The sequence below is a fragment of the Camellia sinensis genome, chromosome 10 (assembly GCF_055761805.1).
Source record: "Camellia sinensis isolate YWXY chromosome 10, ASM5576180v1, whole genome shotgun sequence".
NCBI classification, from domain to species: domain Eukaryota; kingdom Viridiplantae; phylum Streptophyta; class Magnoliopsida; order Ericales; family Theaceae; genus Camellia; species Camellia sinensis.
This window is the reverse complement of record NC_138970.1, coordinates 105598977-105619466: the sequence shown is the minus strand read 5'-3', so window position 1 is coordinate 105619466 and position 20490 is coordinate 105598977. Positions and strand designations below refer to the sequence as shown.

Genomic DNA, 20490 nt, shown 5'->3' with positions numbered 1-20490 from the left:
ACTGAGTCAGGGTTTCCTAAATTCCCCCATAAAAAAATATTTAGGTGGCGACTCTGTGTCTGGAAAAGCAGTCCATGTTTGGCACTTCTTTCATAATCTGTTTCTCAAAATGATTTGCCGGATTTGGACTCTTTGGTTCAGATTTAGAACCGTGATAATTTGAGAGTCCGAACTGTAGTGAACCCAATATGAACAGAACGGGGGGACTCGTCCTCCCGGGGCGTTCGAGGACGTCTACAGTTTCTGGGGACTCTGCTGGGGATAATAGAGAACTTGACTCGAACTCATGATATCTTCTTTTGACTGCACTTATGTGTTTCTTTGCATTGCATGGGCATTGGTGCGCCTAGGACACCGTGTTTGCCATCTGCCATTCCTGAACGGTTTGCCGGAGGCTTGTCTTGTCAAGGCATGACCATAAGGCTGACCAGTTATGGGCTCTGACAGTATGGGAACACAAACCCCAGTTTTACCGGGGCACCCTTTTTGACCATTCGACCTAGTGCATATTCGAAATCCATAGTGTCCATTCCAAACTAGGACAGGTTGCTTACCCGTTTATAGGATATTTGAAACCGTTGCGTGCGTAGTGAAACCCTAGCTCTTGACAAAATAGGACAGGGAAACCCTACCCCAACATAGGGGTGTTTTGGCTCTCATTTGCCTGCTATGTGCTGTCAGAGTGTGTCTCTACAGATTGTGTGTATCAGTTTGCAAGTCTGAGTATCAGGCCTGCAGGCATCAGTATCTGGGAATCATATTTACCTGAGGGTATCAGTTTACCGGTAGAATTTTGGGCAGAATTCAATAGAGAGCACACTCATTCAACTATGCTCATATCTGTTCAGGAGAAATCAGGCTGAGATGTTGCATGTTTTCTCTTTTGCTAGGGGTAGTCTTGGAACCATAGCTTCAGAAGGCTCCGATATTCCCCGAGGCTCATCGGACTTGTGCTGATAGACTTTGTCAGGTCAGAGATTCAGTTCAAAGGCAATCAGTGTTCCTTTGCCAGAGGCAGGGTAAAAGGGTCGGTCAGGCACAGATCACCAATTCAGCAGTTACCAGATCGGTGGCCCTTATCCACCCTACCGGTGAATAGTCAGGCTGAGGCCTCAGTTTTAATCAGTTTTTAGTCACCTCACCAGTCAGTCAGCCGGAACAGCAGAACATGGCAGGGATGGAGGAAATGATGCGTCAACTCCAAGAAAGTATGAAACTCATGCAGCAAGACGCTGCCCGGTAGACGGAATTTGCCAAACAGTAGGCTGCGATCATGGCCCAGCAGGCTGAGCTAATCACCAGGCTACAACAGCAAAATGGAGCATCTGCTTCGGACCAAGCCCCTCCCCCACCAGGAGTTCCAGCACCCGAGGAGGGACCAAATGTCCAGGGAGATATGAACATTCCGACAGGACCGGCTCCGCCCCTAATCTTACCCCAGCTGTCTAAAGCACCGATCAACCTGCCGGATTCACCCTTTGAGTTCGAGTTAGACCTTACAGCGTTGAAGGTGAGCAACCTAGAAAAGATGTTCAAGAAATCTCAGGCAGTAAAATCCATTCCGGACATTGAGGACGGGTATACCGACGCAGCTATGACGCTGCCGGACAGATTTAAGATGCCACACATCGACCGATTTGATGGATCTGGCGATCCCATAGTGCACCTCCGGTTGTTTTCAGACATACTAAGGCCGATGGGCCTCACCAGGCTGCAGAAACTTTCATTATTCGGCCGGACCTTGTCGGGTGTGACCGCTATCTGGTATGCAAAATTAGAAGACTGTAGACACCCCATTTTTGACTGACCTTAAGACTCAGACGTTGCCAATTGAGCGCTTGGCGATGTTGCATATTGTGCTCATTCAGAAGTTTCAGAGTTGCGGCCGTGAGCCCTGCCTCCGGACTTCCGAACCTCCTTCTGTGCCTTGTCTCGGTTTGCGAATCAGACTCGGTTTTCTCTGTTTCCTTTCCTGAGGGGAGGGAGAGGTCCCGTAGACCATCTCTCAATGTCCGTAGGCTACATTTGGTGGCCGTAGGCCATTTTTCCCATTTCGGAGTCCGGTTCTCGGTTTTCGGAGCCGTCAGGCCGTGTGCCTCGGTTCGGGACCGCTTAACCATCTCCTATTGCTCTGATTTTTGGCATACATCTTATTTCATCCATTTTGAGGGACACTGGGGGCTGAGAAACCCACTTCGAGGTCGAATGCCACTTTCGGTGCTTAACAGCCCATTTTCGGGACCCCAAACTGCGTGTTTTGGCTCCGGAACATTCGTTTTGCAACGGTTTTCGCTCATTTTTGGCAGGTACCTCTGTTTTATCACCAGGAAGGTCACTGAAGGGTGGGAGGCCAGCAATTGTTGCAGCAGCCAGTTATCTCTCCTCCGGAGCCTCCCGGCGCCCGTTTTTCCAACTTCCGGGCTAATGTTAAATACCTTGGAGCTAATGTTGTCAACTTTCAACCACATATCTGTGATCTACACATCTGAGAGGCCACTAAAAGTTGGTGGCCGGCCATTAAGGTCACCTGACCCTTTTGACCCCTTTCTTCCGGGCTAATGTTGAACCCCTTGGACCTTTTTCCTCGAACTTTCAACCACATATCTGTGATCTACACATCTGAGAGGCCACTAAAAGTTGGTGGCCGGCCATTAAGGTCACTTGACCCATTTGAACCCCTCTTTCCGAGCCAATGTTCAACCCCTTGGACCCACTTTCTTGGACTTTTAACCACATGGTTGTGTTGTACACACATAGGGGTACCTCCCCAATACCTGGCCGGCCAGAAAATGTGCTTGACCCTTTTGACCCCTAGCCGGCCGGCTAGGGGGTGTGGCCGGCCGGCCACCTCCAACAAAAGTGAGAGGCCGGCCAGCTTCCTTGCACTGTACCCTTTCCAGCTGTGGGGCAATATCCCCCAGATATTTTCTGTATCCGGGGGATATTTTGGGAGAGAGTTATGCTCTCCAATTCACCCCCCTTTTACACCCCTTTCTTGCCCTTATAACCAGCTGAGGGTCTTCTTCTTGAGGGTTGGAAAAATTCCTCTCCAAGCACAAACCCTAAACTCCATTGTCTTCTTCTTCAATTCTTCAAAAAACCCTAAGTCCATAACCTTCATTCCTTCTACACCACCAAGCTCTACCACCACCATCTCATTTCCAGCAGCAAGGAGGGATTCTTGAAGGCTAAAGAAGCTGCAAATCCATCCAAGAAGCAACAAAAGCTTGGATCTTCAAGGGTAAGTTACACTTTGATCCTTTTGACCCTTTTCCTTGATCTATTTCTAAGCCTCATTTCTTTTTGGTTTCAAGCTTCGGCCCTAACTGAAAAGGGCCATATTTTGAGCTCATCTTCACTTCTCATTAAGGGCTCAACCCTGTTTGAGCCCTCCATAATACACTTGCTTCATTGATCATCTTGTATGTCATAGTTTTGCATGCTATTTTTGACCCATGAGCAATTTATTTTCGAGCATGTTGTAAACTGATATGAGGCTTATTTTGAGCCCCTCTTCAATATTGGAGAAGGGCTCAACATTGTTTAGTGTCTCCATGTGGCACTTGTAGTTCAATCCCTTATTTGGCCTCATTTTTGCATGAGTTGATAGCCCTATTTGCTTCTGTTTTTGGACCTTGGTCCGAACTGAAAGTGGTCTTATTTTGGCCTATACTTCATGTTTCATTCACACTTTTTTTCTGTTTGGTGATTAGTTTGTATACTTCATGTTTTAGCACCTTTTGAGCTTCATTTTACATCACATTTTTAGCATATTTGTATACTGATTTTGAGACTGTCATATACTGTAAATGTTCATATTTTTGGTCCATCTTCAGTGTTGTAGAAGGAAATTTTTCAGTTTGGGTTTTGCTTATACCACTTACTTCATTACCCCTCTTTTGTCCCCTATTCTTGCATGCTATTTTTCCCTTACTTATACTTGCTGTTTGGCCATGTTTATAACTGTGAAAGTGCATCTTTTGGGACTGTCTAGCTTCTGTCTTTGCATTGCATGTCCATATTGTGCATGTTTGGCATGGCTATAGGCCATTTCGGGTGCTTAATGTTGCATTTCGGGACATTTCCTTGCGTTTCATGTCATTTCGCTTCATTTCGGGACTGTTTTCCCTCATATTTTGTTGCTGAAATTCTGTTAGTATGCTTGCACATCATTTTTGCCATGTCTCATTGCATTTTGTCATTGCCTCGGTTTGCGTGCCCGTGTGCACGCATTTCGAGGCACCTCATTTTTATCCGCCGGCATCCTATGTGAGTGTGGCTGAGGCTCACTCATGTTGGTATAAGTCCATTTGTCATTTCCATGTCATTCCATTGCATTTTGTCATTGCCTCGGTTTGCGTGCCCGTGTGCACGCATTTCGAGGCACCTCATTTTTATCCGCCGGCATCCTATGTGAGTGTGGCTGAGGCTCACTCATGTTGGTATAAGTCCATTTGTCATTTCCATGTCATTCCATTGCATTTCATCATTGCCTCGGTTTGCGTGCCCGTGTGCACGCATTTCGAGGCACCTCATTTTTATCCGCCGGCATCCTATGTGAGTGTGGCTGAGGCTCACTCATGTTGGTATAAGTCCATTTGTCATTTCCATGTCATTCCATTGCATTTCATCATTGCCTCGGTTTGCGTGCCCGTGTGCACGCATTTCGAGGCACCTCATTTTTTTTATCCGCTGGCATCCCATGTGAGTGTGGCTGAGGTTCACTCATGTTGGTATAAGCCCATTTGTCATTTCCATGTCATTTCATTGCATCATATCATCGCCTCGGTTTGCGTGCCCGCGTGCACGCATTTCGAGACACATATCATTGCCTCGGTTTGCGTGCCCGTGTGCACGTACTTCGAGGCACTTCATCTTCATTGCATTTATCATCGCCTCGGTTTGCGTGCCCGTGTGCACGTACCTCGAGGCACTTCATTTTCATTGCATTTTACCATCGCTTCAGTTTGCGTGCCCGTGTGCACGCATTTCGAGGCATCTCATTCGCATTGCACATACCGTCGCCTCGGTTTGCGTGCCCGAGTGCACGCACTTCGAGGCATTTCATTTTCATAGCATTCTGTGTATGTTAGAATTGCATCTTAGTTGCATTTCATGCATATCATGCATATTGCATCGTGTCCGGAATAGGAGTTAGCCCGGGTACGGGAAACGAGGTACATTTCGTACTCCAAGTGACGGAATGTGTCTCAATTCCCCAGTCACCGACACTCCGGATAATCCATGATGGAGTTAGGTTTTAGCTGTAGTTTCATGTGCATTCATCCTATATTGAGTTGTGCATTTCGATTCCTCGGCCATCATGCCTCGGTATGCGTGATTGGTGGCACAAGGATCGAGACATGCATATATCTGTGCAGATACATTGCTATGCCCCTTTCCTGCTCTCTGTTGCAGCAAAACGAAGAATCAGCAACTTTTGGGATTTGGCACGCATTTCAAGAAAAGGTGTCAACAGAGGCTAATTGGGGCATTCCAGTGGATTTCCGCGCAAGACAATCCAGACATGCATCATCCATCAGAAGCAAGGCAGTCCCTGGCTTGCACGCCAGTTTTATTTGCTTTCTTAGTTAAATTCTTTAATTAATTAGAATTTTGTAATATTTCGGACTGTAATATTCTTTTATTCGGGACTGTAATATTGGGACTGTATATTTATTCGAACCCTCCGAGTGAGGGCACAACTGTAATAAGTGTGGGTGAGTGTGATGTATGTCTTCCAACCCCACGTCTTTCTCCCTTTTATTTATCCGCTTTTGATGGTTAGATTAGGGCATGTTTAAATTAGCATACAGTATGACAGCATGTTTGCATCATTCATCTGTATCGCATGCACCGGGCTCGGCGCATCATACTAACTGCATTGTATTTTCAAATCCAAATTGAATACATGATAGTTGTAGCATTTCATATGCCATCTTAGAACAGCCGAGCCTGCTATAGTTGCATTTTTGCATGTGTTGCATTAGGCATTTCTGTATACTTAGGATCATGCATGATTTCTAATGAAGTTTCTGTTTTGGCTTGGAGTACTCGGTAAGCTTTATGCTTTAGCATCCTTGCATGCGTGTGAGTGAATGCCATGATAGCATGCTTGCCATGAGGCTAATTGCTTATGTGATATATCTGCCTGAATGCCTGTGGGTGAAGGTTGGGTTATCTGAATTGGAGTAAATCATCAAATGTTTCAAGCCTACCTGCGGGTAGCAAACCATTTTCAAAAACAAACACAAAATGTTTCGTTCCAATTCGGACGACCCAGTCTATACTTGTATGCTGTGAGCATCACATAGTAACCTAGGCTAAATAACCGGAATAAGGACACACAAAGTTTTCAAAAATTGATATCATGGTTAGTAGAGGCCGGTCTATGACCGGGCGAGCGGGGGTGCTCACGAAGTGACCTTCCCCAATCGTACCCAAGTTCCCGAGCCGAGGTAACTTTGGTGATGACGGATACGTGGCCTTTTGGCACCTAGTCAGGGTTTCCTAAATTTCCCAAAATAAAATATTTAGGTGGCGACTCTGTATCTGGCAAAGCAGTCCATGTTTTGCACTTCTTTCAAAAATCAGTTTTCTCAAAAAAACGATTTGCCGGATTTGGACTCTTTGGTTCAGACTTAGAACCGTGACTGACAAAAATCGAGTCCGAGCTGTAGCTGAGGTCCCCCGCGGGACTTGCTACAGTTTCTGGCGACTCTGCTGGGGATTTAGAGAACTTGACTCGAACTCATGATATCTGTTTTTGACTACACTTGTGTGTTTCTTTGCATTGCATTTGCATTGGTGCGCCTAGGACACCGTGTTTGCCATCTGCTATTCCTGAACGGTTTGCCGGAGGCTTGTCTTGTCAAGGCATGACCATAAGGCTGACCGGTTGTGGGCTCTGCCAGTATGGGAACACAAACCCCGGTTTTACCGGGGCACCCTCTTTGACCATTCGGCCTAGTGCATATTCGGATCCATAGTGACTATTCCAAATTAGGACAGGTTGCTTACCCGTTTATAGGTTGTTTGAAACCGCTGTGTGCATAGTGAAACCCTAGCTCCTGACAAAATAGGACACGGAAACCTTACCCCAACATAGGGGTGTTTTGGCTCTCACTTATCTGTTATGTGCTTTAGAGTGCGTCTCTACAGGAATGCATGTATCAGTATATGAGTTTGGGCATCAAGCCTGCGGGCTTCAGTTCAGTATTATCAGTATCAGGCCTGCGGGCATCAGATCAGTATATGAGTTTGAGTATCGAGCTTGCGGGCATCAGTTCAGAATTGTCAGCATCAGGCCTGCGGGCATCAGTTCGGTATTGTGGGTATCAGGCCTGCGGGCACTAACCAGTATCTGAGGAATAGTTATCTGCGGATATCAGATTCTGTTTTAGGGAACAATGATACAGGGATGATAATCAGTGTTTGAGGACAGTATGTATTTCAGCTTATTGACTGTGTGTTGATTGTGCCCGACTGCGTGTCATGCATTTTATTTTAAGCTGTTGTGCTGTCCGTTTATCTGTTTATTTATTTCCTTTTCGCTTTATTTATCTTTTGCTAGGTCAGTTTTAGCACGATTGCTTCCAACCCAGCAGGCATTCCCCAAGCACCTTGGACACGAGGTCGTCGACTCCATCGATCTGAGGATCTAATCGACGGACAGCCAGTGTTCCATTCTCTACCCCCTGTTACAAAAAGGAAACAGAGAAAGCGTAGTACATCTGAACTGAGAGCGCCAGAACAGTGGTTTCCCCCATCCGTGGACAGTTGGACTGAGATCCCCATTGAGACAAATCTGCCAGTAGTTCAGACAAATCGAAGCAGTATGACAACACCGACAGGAGTTGAAGAAATGATACGCCAGATGCAGGAAACTAGGCGGGCCATGCAGCAAGATGCTGTCCGCCGGGATGAGCTTGCTAAGCAACAAGCCGAGATTATGACCCAACAGGCTGAGCTTATCACCCGACTGCAACAACAGAGCACAGCATCTGCTTCACACCAAATTCCTCCTCCGGCAGGACCCCCATTACCTGAGAAGGCTCCTGTTATTCAGGACATCCCTCCAAACACCCAGAATACTATACCGACTATCCAAAATCTGCAAGAGGACACAAGTCTTCCAACGGGGCCAGCCCCGCCCCCGATTCCACCACAACTGTCCAAGGTCCATACCCCCAATCACCCGGACTCTCCATCCGAGGTCGAGGTTGATCAAACAGCTCTGAAATTGAGCAAGCTGGAGAAACTTTTCAAGAAATCCCAAGGGGCCAAGGCTATGCCGGATATCAGAGATGGATATACCGAGGAGGCCGTAACGCTCCCCGATAGGTTCAAAATGCCACAAATCGACCGTTTTGACGGGACCGGTGACCCCATGGTCCATATCCGACTATTTGCGGATGTCTTGCGGCCAATGGGCCTTACACGACAACAGAAGCTCTCATTATTCGGCCGAACCCTGTCGGGTGTGGCCTCTCATTGGTACGCAAGATTATCGGATGAGGTGAAGAAGAACTGGGATGAGATGGCTGAGGCCTTTGTCACACAATATTCGTATAACACTCAGATCGAGATCACAACCCGTGATCTTGAAACGACAAGGCAGGAGCCTAAGGAATCTTTCTCGGACTTTGTGATCCGATGGAGGGCAAAGGCGTCAACGATGACTCTAAGGCCCACTGACAGAGATCAAATTCGGATGATTGTGCGCAATCTCCACCCGAAGTTAATGCAAAGGATGATTGTGGTCTCCTTCCCTACTTTCGCAGATTTACATGATATGGGGGTGCAAATAGAAGATGCTATGAGACAAGGTCTGTTTGACCAGGACAGAGAACAACCGAGGAGGACCTTCAACCGCAACAACAATGCAGGCCCGAGCGGCGTTGCAAATACAAGGGCCTCGGAAGTTAGTATGGTCACCACCACTCCCCCTCCCCCTCCAAGACCCACGACTGCCACACCATTCTCCGGCGCGTCCGGAAGCAACTCACAAAACAGCCGATTCCAACCCCGAGGCCAAAGAACCTTTACTCCACTATATATGCCTCTGACCAAAGTTCTGGGAATATTGATCAGGAAAAATCATTTAAAACCCCTGAAACCGAAGCCATTACCGAATCCACTCCCTCCCTCTTACGACCCGTCAAGGTACTGCGCATACCACCAACAACACGGTCATGACACCGACCGTTGTTACAGATTGCGTCATGAGATTCAAGATCTTATTGACAAACAGGTGATCGCGCCTCCTGATAAACCCAATGTCACAACCAACCCTCTCCCACCACATAACCAAGCTCCTCCTCCCAAAAGAATTAACTTTATCCAGACTGGGGTCGCATCTTACGATCCTAGTATCTATATTACGCCCACCCACCTACCCAAGCCGGAGGTGCTTCTCCCCGATTGCACTGACTTCTTGTGCATGGTGGGCATCTCCAAAACCCAACCGGAACCGATGGTGGTGACCGTCGAAGACAGGACATGACAGATTTTGGGAGAGACTGAGTCTGTTGAATCTGGGACTGGGCAGAATTTTGCTGGGGGAGCCTATGATCCAAGCAAGTACATCCTATCAACGAGCCGAATTGGGCTAAGTGTAGAATTGCTAGAGACAGGGGAACTATGCATGATCCGAGGGGAGGGATCCGAATTATGGGCAGATGAGTTAACAGCCGTAGAAGAGGACTTTGCTGACTTGCAATTTCTCGAGGACCAGGAACTGGGGGATGCGTCGATTAATTGGTATGATTATGAGGAATCAGAGGAGGCCACGGGATGGCTCGAAGATCAACCGGATGCAGTGGGGGAAGCCCAATCAGAACAGAGCCCGGCAGGGGCAGAAATATCAGTTGTGGCCGGAACGGCTGAAAATCAAGTTGTACCGCCGGAGAGCGCCGGTGTTAATAATTCCGCTCGGGACATGGGCATTGTAGATACAGGAACTGTTGAGCAACCAGCTGTACTGACGCAGTTGGAACAAGAGAAGTTTGAGGCTACTGAGAGAGCCAGAAAGGCAAAAGGCCCTGAGGGGACTGTAAGTGCTGTGTGCACGAAGACAAACAATGCTGCGAGCATATGGACAGAAAGTACTGAGAGTGCGAGTAGACCGGAGCCGGACAGATGTCTGTTGGCTGCCAGTGGAATGTGGTGGGAAGATGACGATTTGTGTCTTGCCCACACCGATGAAGACTGGGGGAATAACCAGCCAGACGATACTTGGTACCTCGATGAAGTGGACCATATGACAAGAAGTGGGCGGTATTTCAAGCCTCCACACTTGGACCAACCCGAGGCGTCCGGGAAAGATAGAGAAGCGGAGAGACAGAAGGAGAAGCAGATTGAAGAGGAAGCTGTGCTGAAACAGTTGAAGAAAATACAGGCAGATATCTCCATCTGGGGACTGCTAATGGCATCACGAGTGCACAGAGAAGCTGTCTTATCTGCTATGGACAAGTCCAAACTCTCCATAGACACCACGCCTGAACAGCTGGTTGGGCTGGTTTTTCCAGGAGGAGGTTCCCCGGCATTAACCTTTTCGGACAAAGAGCTACCGCCTGAGGGCACAGGTCATAACAAACCTCTCTATATCTCTGTTGAATGTAGAGATAAGTGGATACCGGTGGTACTTGTTGATACCGGGTCTGCGATTAATGTCTGCCCAACCAGAACGACATATGCAATCGGGTTAAAACCCGCGGACTTCGTCCCAACCACCCAAGTGATCAGAGCATATGACAATACCAGCAGAGAAGTGATGGGGACTGTTAAAATTCAAACCAAGGTTGGTCCAGGACAACACAGTGTCGAATTTCACATCTTGGACGTTCCCGCCACCTTTAACTTACTTTTGGGGCGACCGTGGTTGCACCAGGTCAAAGCAGTCTCTTGCACTCTTCATCAGATGCTAAAGTACCCTCTCGGGAAGGGGGTAGCAATTGTTTTCGGGAATTCATCAATCCATCCGCCGCCGGAAGTGTCCACACCCGTTCTAGAGATTGAGCACGGCACGGAGGATGTATTTTTGTCGGGGTTCACTTTGGCCGAGGCTCAAATGGTGCAGAATGTCATGGCTGTGAATGAGGGCATGTATGTTAGTGCCCAATCTATATACCTCATGAACAAGCTAAAACATACCCCTGGGATGGGATTAGGGAGAAGCGGCCGGAAGGGCGTCTCAGTATTGGCCGAAGTGCCACACAACCCCCACGCCTTTGGATTGGGTTATCTGCCCACTAAGGAGGATTGGGTGAGGAAAGGAAAAGAAATGGCCGGAAGGGCCAGGGCAAAGAAGGCCGGGAAGCCATTTGATTTAATGCACAGGCCCATCTAGGGTACCCTAAACGGACGCTTCGTCCGGGAGGGGGAAGATTTTCCATTCTGTGGCTTCCCGGAGCCATGGCTAAACGCGGAGGGGAGGCGTGTGCCTGGTTTTGAAATCTTCTTCGACATACAATTATCTGGGGATGACGTTGCCGAGGCGCAGACAGACCTACCAACTGAGGTTGAGCAATGTGAAACAGTGGATCCTGAGAGCACAGAGCTGGAAATGGGGGTAGCACTGGCGAGTCTACTATCAGATCCTCCGATCGGTCAAGAGTGCTTGGGGGATAACTCTTCGGTTTCTGTGATTGGAGATGAAATAGCTGCAGGCTTTCCAGCGCCAATTTTGGATGCATCTATCGCACCTTCTCTCATCTGGCAATATGAAGAAGGCTTTTTATCTAGCAGTTCCGGGTCAGGTAGTGAGCCGGAATCTGATTCTGCCGAATCTTGTACGTCGGAATCAGATTCCAGCTCGACTGAGTCTGAGTCCGGTATTCCTGGTAGTGATAACCCGGATACCACAGTCCTGTCTAGGTCGTCTTTTTCATTTTCTTTTGAGTCTGTTGTAACGGAGGAATCTGACGGCTTGGAAGTATTTAATGAGAATGATGTGGATGTGGTTTCCGAGTATTTTTCTGTGCCTTTGATTTATTGCTTAAATCAGGATTTTCAAAATTTTGATGAAAACAGTGAGGAAGAAATTCCTCCAATTTTGCAACGATTAATTGATCAAGAGCAGGAAAGATTTGTTAAACCTTTAATGGATGAAATCACTACTGTGAATGTTGGTACTGAGAAGGACCCGCGGCTGGTCCAGATCGGGTCCACGTTGTCTTCAGAGGAGCGCGAGCGCTTAGTCGATTTATTAAAAGATTTTAAAGATGTTTTCGCATGGTCCTATGAAGACATGCCTGGAATCGATCCTGAGATTGTACAGCACCGGATCCCTCTTGATCCAGAGGCCCGCCCTGTCAAACAGAAACTCAGAAGGATTCGCCCGGACTGGGCCCTCAAGATTAAGGAAGAGGTCACCAAGCAGATTGACGCAGGGTTCCTGCTGGTATCTGAATATCCAACTTGGTTGGCCAACATAGTTCCGGTGCCAAAGAAAGACGGCAGAATTCGGGTCTGTGTAGACTTCAGAGATTTGAACAGGGCCAGTCCGAAGGACGACTTTCCCTTGCCACACATTGATGAATTGGTGGATTTCACGGCAGGACATGCCTTGCTTTCGTTTATGGATGGTTTCTCAGGCTATAATCAGATAGTAATGGCACCCGAAGACCGGGAGAAGACTGCGTTCACTACCCCGTGGGGTACATATTGTTATAGAGTGATGCCATTCGGGTTAAAAAATGCTGGAGCTACGTATCAACGGGCAGCAACTACAATATTGCATGATATGATCCATAAAGAGGTCGAGGTGTACGTGGACGACATGATTGTCAAGTCCAAAGATAGAGAGGGCCACTACACCGCCTTACAAAAATTCTTTCAAAGGATCAAAGAGTTTCGGCTGCGACTGAATCCCCAGAAATGCACGTTTGGTGTTACAGCAGGGAAGATGCTAGGGTTTCTGATCACACAAAGGGGCATCGAGGTCGACCCTTCCAAAATCAAGGCCATCTTAGAAATGCCACCACCAAGGACTGAAAAGGAGGTGCGAGGCTTTCTGGGTAAAGTGCAATTCATAAGACGGTTTATTTCTAAATTAACCTTGACTTGTGAACCACTTTTTGGTCTCCTGAAGAAAGGAAAGAAATTCCAATGGGACGGCCGATGTCAAGCAGCTTTTGAGCTGATCAAAGAGTACCTACAGAACCCACCCGTGTTGTCACCGCCAGAGCCAGGGAGACCGTTGATACTGTACCTTTCGGTAACTGAGACTACCATGGGCTGCATGCTTGCGCAGGAGTCGGAAGACAAAGTGGAAAGGGCCATATACTATCTGAGCAAAAAGATGCTGGATTATGAGACCCGCTATACGCCGCTGGAGAAGGCTTGTTTGGCCTTGGTATGGGCAACCAGGAAGCTGCGGCACTACCTGTTAGCCCACTCAGTAATGTTGGTTTCGCGTTTGGATCCCATCAAATATCTCTTCGAGAAACCAGCACTTACGGGTAGGCTAGCTCGTTGGTTGCTGTTGCTCTCCGAATTTGATTTGAAGTATGTAACACGCAAGTCAGTAAAGGGTAGAGCGGTAGCGGAGTTCCTTGCCGACCACCCGGTTGAAGGGGATGAAGCGGTTGAGTATCTATTCCCAGATGAAGCTATTCTGCACGTCGAAGATGAAACCTGGACAATGTACTTTGACGGAGCGTCAAACTAGTATGGGTATGGGATAGGGGTGTTGCTGATTGCACCTGATGATTCCCGTATTCCTTTAGCATTCAAGCACCGGTTCAAAGTTTCCAACAATGAAGCAGAGTATGAGGCGTGTATCGCTGGCCTGGAAGCAGCCCTGGAACTAGGAGCGAGACGGCTGGACGTCATTGGGGACTCGAACCTCGTTGTGTCTCAAGCAAAAGGAGATCGGAAAGTCAAGGAGGAAAGGATGATAATCTACCACCAAACCTTGGATCTGTTAATTCCTCGGTTTGAGAAGCTAAATTTCACCCACCTCATAAGAGAGAACAACAGGTTTGCAGATTCACTAGCAACTCTATCTTCTATGATAGACATCCTATCCGGAGTCCGGATGCGTCCAGTTATTATTGATCAGAAGTTCGTGCCAGCATACGAGTCAATTTCCGCCATAGATGAGGTTCAAGACAGCAACCCCTGGTATTACGACATCTGGAACTTCTTGGAAAAGGAGACATATCCACTAGGGGCAAATGCCAAGGATAAGAGGGCTGTCAGAAGAATGGCTACTCAGTTCGCTATCTGCGGGGGAAAGTTATACAAAAGAGGCCATCTGGGAATGCATAAGCTCTGTGTAGAAGCCGAAGAGTCAAGACGCCTGATGGAAGCCATCCATGGGAGAGAGTGTGGTGCACACATGAATGGAGTGATGCTGGCCAGAAAGATCCTCAGACAGGGCTACTACTGGTCAACCATGGAGGAGGATTGCATTGATTTTGTTTGGCGATGCCACAAATGTCAAATTCATGCAAATCACATGAACATCCCGCCGTCAAAACTGTGCAACATGACTTCACCGTGGCCTTTTTCAGTCTGGGGAATTGACGTGATCGGAGCTGTTACCCCGAAGGGGTCAAACGGGCATGAGTTTATCCTGGTAGCGATAGATTATTTCACAAAGTGGGTCGAGGTCCAATCATACGCGGTGTTGAAGGCGTCGCATGTCGCAAAGTTCATCAGGAACAACAACATCTGTCGCTACGGGGTGCCAAATGAGATAATTTCAGATAATGGTTCCCACTTCAAGAAAGAAGTAATAGACTTGTTGGAGAAATACAATGTGGCTTTTCATAAGTCATCTACATACAGGCCGCAGACCAACGGAGCAGTTGAGGCCGCCAACAAGAACATCAAGCGTATACTACAAAAGATGGTGGAAACCTATCGAGATTGGCCAGACAAGCTGCCATTTGCTCTGTGGGGCTATAGGACTTCAATCAGAACTTCTACTGGAGCAACTCCATATTCATTGGTCTATGGAATGGAGGCTGTTCTACCCATTGAGATTGAGGTTTCCATCGTTACGAGTATTGGCTGAATGCCAGATAGCCGAGGCAGATTGGCAGCAAAGCAGATTCGAAGAACTCATGCTCTTTGATGAAAGAAGACTGAAAGCACTGTACCACATCCAAGGCTATCAACGCAGAATTGCCCGGGCTTTCAACAAGAAAGTTAAGTCCAGGAATCTGAAAGAAGGAGATTTGGTGCTCAAAGACAACCGAGCTCCCATCCATGACCCAAGGGGCAAGTTCAAACCCAATTGGACTGGTCCTTACATCATCAAAGCTATCTGGTCAGGTGGGGCTGTGGTTCTGATGGATCTAGATGGCTTGGAGTTCTCACAACCGATCAATATGGACAAGTTGAAGAAATACTATCCTTGAGAGGCTCGCTAGGCCGAAAACCCGAAAGGGCGACCTAGGCAAAAGTCAGAGCACAAAAAATTAGAAAATATAAAAACTGAGCTCGCAAGGTTGAAAACCCGCAAAGGGCGGCCTTGGCAAAAGTTAGAGCGCAAAAGGAGAGTGAAAATACTCGAGCGAACCTTAGCCTGAACTACGTAAGACTTGATTCCCATCTTTGGGATACGTAGGCAGCTTCGTCTTGAAGTTCAGTCATAAACTTTTCCCCGATCAACTTTGTCCATTTCGATCATCTCGATCATCTTTATCCATCAGCATTTACCGTGATCTCCGGTACAGTGCTGTTCAAACTAGGGGCAACTTTCCGTTGCCGCGGCGGTGCAGAGTTACTCAGACTAGGGGCAACTTTCCGTTGCTTTGCAGTGCCGCATTGTTCTTCAGACTAGGGGCAACTTTCCAGTTGCGGGGATCTGGGGTTGTGCATCTCAGTGACAGATTTTCGGCATGTCCAATTCTGATCCACATCGAAAATAGTTATGAAAAATTTTAATAAAAGTTGACTTTGTTCAAATCAATCTTTTTACGACTTAGACCATTTTTGGACCAAAAGTGGAAAATTTTCAGTACCATAACTTTCAATTTCGTTGATTTCAAAATAAAGTTCTTCTGCTCTTGCATTATAATCGAGGTTTCTCCTTTTAGTACATTCATAAAGAAAACTTGAAAATGCTAAATAAGCAATAAATTTGGGGCATAGTTGAATCAAGTATCTCTGTGTCCCCTCCCGGAGCTGGACGAAGCATCTGAAGCCAAGCTAGGCCCAACCTGTGCCTCTTCATTGAGCCAATCCACGCACTCATCAGATAAAGTGCAACTGAAGGTTGACGCAGGGGCCAGAAGCTCTCTAGTCCTCCATGCCGTGGCATATCGGGCAAGTTGCGCACCCCGGACCGGGAAAGCAGCTGGATACTCAATCCCCTCCGGTGGGCAGGTCTGATCATGACCAAACTGACGCAGGAACCGGAATGGAAAATAGAATACACAGTGGGTCAGACCAATCAATTGGATCCCTGTCAGCCGGGACATACTATAGCTCATCGCCGGGAGGTTGAGCCAGGGACAACGCCAAGCAATGCCGTCTGCGGACAAATTGCACATCCAATCGAACCACCACCTTTCGTCAAGAGCATTGACAAGGCGCTGCCGAAAGAAGTAGCCTCGAGCTGAATAGGCCGGGCAAGAGTCCACGACCTGCAACTTGTCCATTAACCATACCTAGGGGAGGGATGGAAAATGAGAGAATAAAGAATAGAGAGATGTATGATGAGAGAAAAGTAAGACAAGGGTTTTGAGAGAAAAATCGAGCCTGAGGGTCGAGTGATGTGAGCAAATATATATGTGAGGTTGGGAGGGAAACATTACCTGCAGTAGTAGTGGACTCCCAGCAAACCTAGTCGCCTCCCGGCGATAGACAGAATCTAAACCCATCAGAGTCTCGGCCAAGGTCATGGCAATACAGCTCTTCCCTTCTCTCAAACCTTGGGCGACCTCAATCAGGCGAATGCTAGCCCCGCCAAAGCCTGAGGAAAGCAGAAAGTGAGACAACATGCATAAGCAGAGGGCGTGTTGCCGAAAACCCTGCCAATAATGGTTGCCGCGGTCACCGGCGTCAGAAAAACGATGGATCAAGCCGAGGATGTCCAGCTCTCCACTGCAGATCAGAGATCGAGCGTCGTGCGCTGTGAGCCCACACATCCGCCCTAAAGCCTGGGCGTGACCAAAACGGAGCTGGGGCAAGATCACTTCAGAACACTCAGACTCCATCAAAGCTTGAAAATCTTCGAAAGTGGGGCACATGTCTTGGCCACCAAAGCTAAAAACATGCGTCACTGGATTCCAGAACCTTGCCGCGGCATGGAGAAAAGGGAGGTGTAGCGGAGTGCGGCTCAGCGTGAATAGTGCATTCAAGCCGAAACCCCGGAAATTTAGCTTTTCCGAGCCATCTAGAGAAGAGATCCAAGATGTGATATTTTCTGCAAGAAACGCCTCCATCTTTGGCTAAAACTAAGATGAAATGAATGTTCCCGAAGTTGGGGCTTTTATAGAAGGAAAGACACTATTCACGGGGACACGTGTCAAAAATCTGGTGGCTGCAGGACTGAATGGCCGGCCAGCTACTTTTTCTGGCTGGCCAGCCATTTACTTTTTCAGAAATGGCCGGCCAGCTGTCTCTCTCCACCAAAAATGGCCGGCCAGCTCTCAGGGATGGTTGGCAATGCTGCAGTGTATCTCCCTGGCCCTGTTTTACCCTTCAAGGGAAAGTCCCAAGCATTTCCATGCAACGGGAAAGTCAAAGGCCTTCGTTTCGGATGCGTTCCGATGCCCAGATCGTCAGAAGTACACTTTGTTATTGTTGAGTTTTGCTTATCGAGTTGTTGCATTTTGCTTATCGAGTTGTTTGTCGAGCGGACGTGTTTATGTTTTTGAGTCATTGCTCTCTGTTTAAGCAATTTTTGTTAAAGTTTTGTTTGTTTGCGTTGTTGCATTTTGCTTATCGAGTTGTAAACTTGCTAAAGATTTTGTTATATCTTAGTAAGTTGAGTTGTTTAGTTTGTTGCGTCGGTTCACTACCTGACTTGGTGATTACACAATGCGCATTACCATTCAATTTCATTCTTATGCAAAACAAATTGATGTGATACGATGCTAAAAGTACAAACACCTTTCCAAAAGCTATTTCATTTCATCATGCTTTACAACAAATAAAGGTACAGGTTTTACAAAAATAAAACTGCCTAACATTGTGCAAAGTGCTACAAACTACTAGTAAAAAGAAAAATAAAGCAGGAAATAGCAACATCAAAATCCTCGGGAGCGGGAACGAGAAGCACGCCTAGTCCTCTTTTGCGGGACAATCTCCACACCATCATCTGAGTCGGAGCTGTCATCCTCAGGATTCTCCTCAGCCTCGCCTCTGTTCCCCGAGCCAAAACCAGAGCCTCCCTCCTCAACAGATGTCTCGAACTGACGGTCGGTGGCCTCCTCCCCCTCCTCATCAGGCTCCACCTCCACAACGTGAGCCCTGCGTCTGCGGACGGGCCCCCCTCGAGTCCCTCGAAAAGGCCTAGATGGCCCGGCTCCCCGGGAAGGCCGAGATGACCCCGCCCCCTGAAAAGGCTCAGATGGCCCAGCTCCCCAATGAGGCCCAGGTGGCCTGGCCTGCGGCTGACCGGACCATGTAGGCATCTGGAAACAAGGAGCTCAAATCAAATACATCAGTCCAAACATGTACATCGGATACAGATATAAGCAAAGGCTACATGAAGTGGGTGCATGTAAATACAGTGTACAAGTGGGGTATGTCAGATGTGCTCTACACAAATAGTCTATCAATGCAGTAGAAATCAGCATGTCATCAGAAGTATGATAAATGCCAGGAAAACTGAAAGGTACCTGAATGCCCGCAACGGACAACTGTGCCTCCCTGCGCAGGACCATGCCCTCAAGTGTGGCCACTAGTCCAACCATCTCCTCTATGTACCCTCGCGATGGCTGCAAAAATGAGCTCATAATCATCAGTGAACAGAAGGGTGTCTAAATATCTGAATGATGAATGAAAAGTGGAGCATACCGGCGGTGAGTCCGGATCAATGGCGTATCGATCACTGGGCATCAGAGGCTCTAGTGGAATCGGAATCGGAGAGCTAGCCCCGTACTGCCACGCCATCAACTCAGTGGGCATATCTGGCCATCCGACATGAGGATGAATCGACGGAGCCGGAGGAGCTGGTCTACTCCCACCTCTAGATGTGCCAGCCCGGCTAGAAGAAGGGATGTCTGTAGCTCGAGCCCGAGCCTGATCCGAGGATGGCATACCGGCAGGTCTCATCATCGGAATACGAGCTTCTGTCAATGGAGGCATCAAATATATGTGACGATAGGTGGCGTAGTCCCCCTCCGCAACATATAGCAAAGCATCGCTGCCCAGCATGGCGCCGACTACCTCTGAGTAAGAGAGCCCGTCAGCGGTCCGCATACTAGCTGGAGGTACTGCGGGGACATCCTGAGAAAGATACCCCCGTGCCTGGCGTAGAAAGCGCTCCCCCAGGAACCAGACCCTGCCAACCGGCCCTTCGAGCAGGACCCTGTACTGGGAGATGCCTAACGCTCTGGTATACTGAAGTCGGGGATCATCACCTAGAGGCGCCCAAGGCTGCCATGTAATCTGCGGATGATAAATGCATAAACCAATCAGAAGTCGAGAATATGCAGAGCAAATCAAAGATGAAAATGACAAGAACTGTAAGTTCTGAAGTACCTCTGAGTGTCGCACAGTGTCGAAGTACTGTCGCAGGCGAACGAGGGTCTCTCGAGGCCTCGACTGGTGCGGACCCTCGAATATCAACGAATATGGGGTCACGGGAATCCCTACCACCTCCAGCTCAGGGGCTAATGATGGAAAGTATACATACACCCATAGCTGGGAAAAGCAGTGCAGAATGTAAGTACGAGATGCTGAGAGCAAAATACAGATTGTAAAAGTGCACTGTGTGTGCAATGTACAAGTATTGAGAAGCAGAAATGTAAATCAAGGAAACAGAAAATACCTCCCAGGCTCTCCAGTAGCCGCCAAGCAAATCGCCCCGCCCGCGGGAGGTCGCGCTCATGTAAAAATAAAGGGTAGCCAGGCCGGCGCCACCCCAATCATATCTATGGACCTGTGATAGGTCGACTAGAGCGCTCAGCAAATATAGCCCAATGGTGTTCCCTCTGTCGGCGAACAGGGTAGTTCCGAAGAGGAACATCAGGAAACCACGGGCGTACTGCTCCGTCTCCTCGGGGCTCTCAGGCACCATCTCTGCCCGCCGAAAATGGGAAGAGAACCAAGTATACCGGACTCTCCCTGAGACCCTATCAACAGGTGGGCGAGCCCCAAGCAGATACATCCAGGCGACCTCCCACTCACCCATATCCTCGTCGTGAGGGATGGGCCAACCTCCGACGTCAAGGCCGGTCAATACAGCAAAGTCGAAAGGGGTCATGGTCATGTCCCCAGTAGCAGAGAAATGAAAGGAATTGGTGGTGTCCCACCATCTCTCTACTAGGGCTGCCATCAGTGTCCTCCTGGCAGGACAACGTG

The 20490-nt window shown here is 48.1% G+C and overlaps 1 protein-coding gene across 1 annotated transcript; it reads right to left on the bottom strand.

The window, feature by feature from the left end:
- Positions 1 to 1496: 1496 nt before the first annotated feature.
- Positions 1497 to 19386, bottom strand: LOC145800612 (uncharacterized). Its single transcript, XM_082890323.1, has 4 exons — positions 18982 to 19386; positions 18804 to 18902; positions 18380 to 18596; positions 1497 to 1519 (listed from the first exon to the last, which is right to left on the bottom strand). Exons 1-4 carry the CDS (start codon positions 19384 to 19386, stop codon positions 1497 to 1499), a joined length of 744 nt encoding a protein of 247 aa, XP_082746449.1.
- Between the last annotated feature and the right edge of the window lie 1104 nt (positions 19387 to 20490).

Coding starts and splice junctions, on each gene's coding strand:
- LOC145800612 (XM_082890323.1), bottom strand. CDS start 19,386: ATGCGGACCGCTGACGGGCTCTCTTACTCAGAGGTAGTCGGCGCCATG. Junction 18,597..18,803: donor TGTCCGTTGCGGGCATTCAG/GTACCTTTCAGT, acceptor CCTTGTTTCCAG/ATGCCTACATGGTCCGGTCA. Junction 1,520..18,379: donor GGGGGAGGAGGCCACCGACC/GTCAGTTCGAGA, acceptor CATCTTTTCTAG/GTTGCTCACCTTCAACGCTG.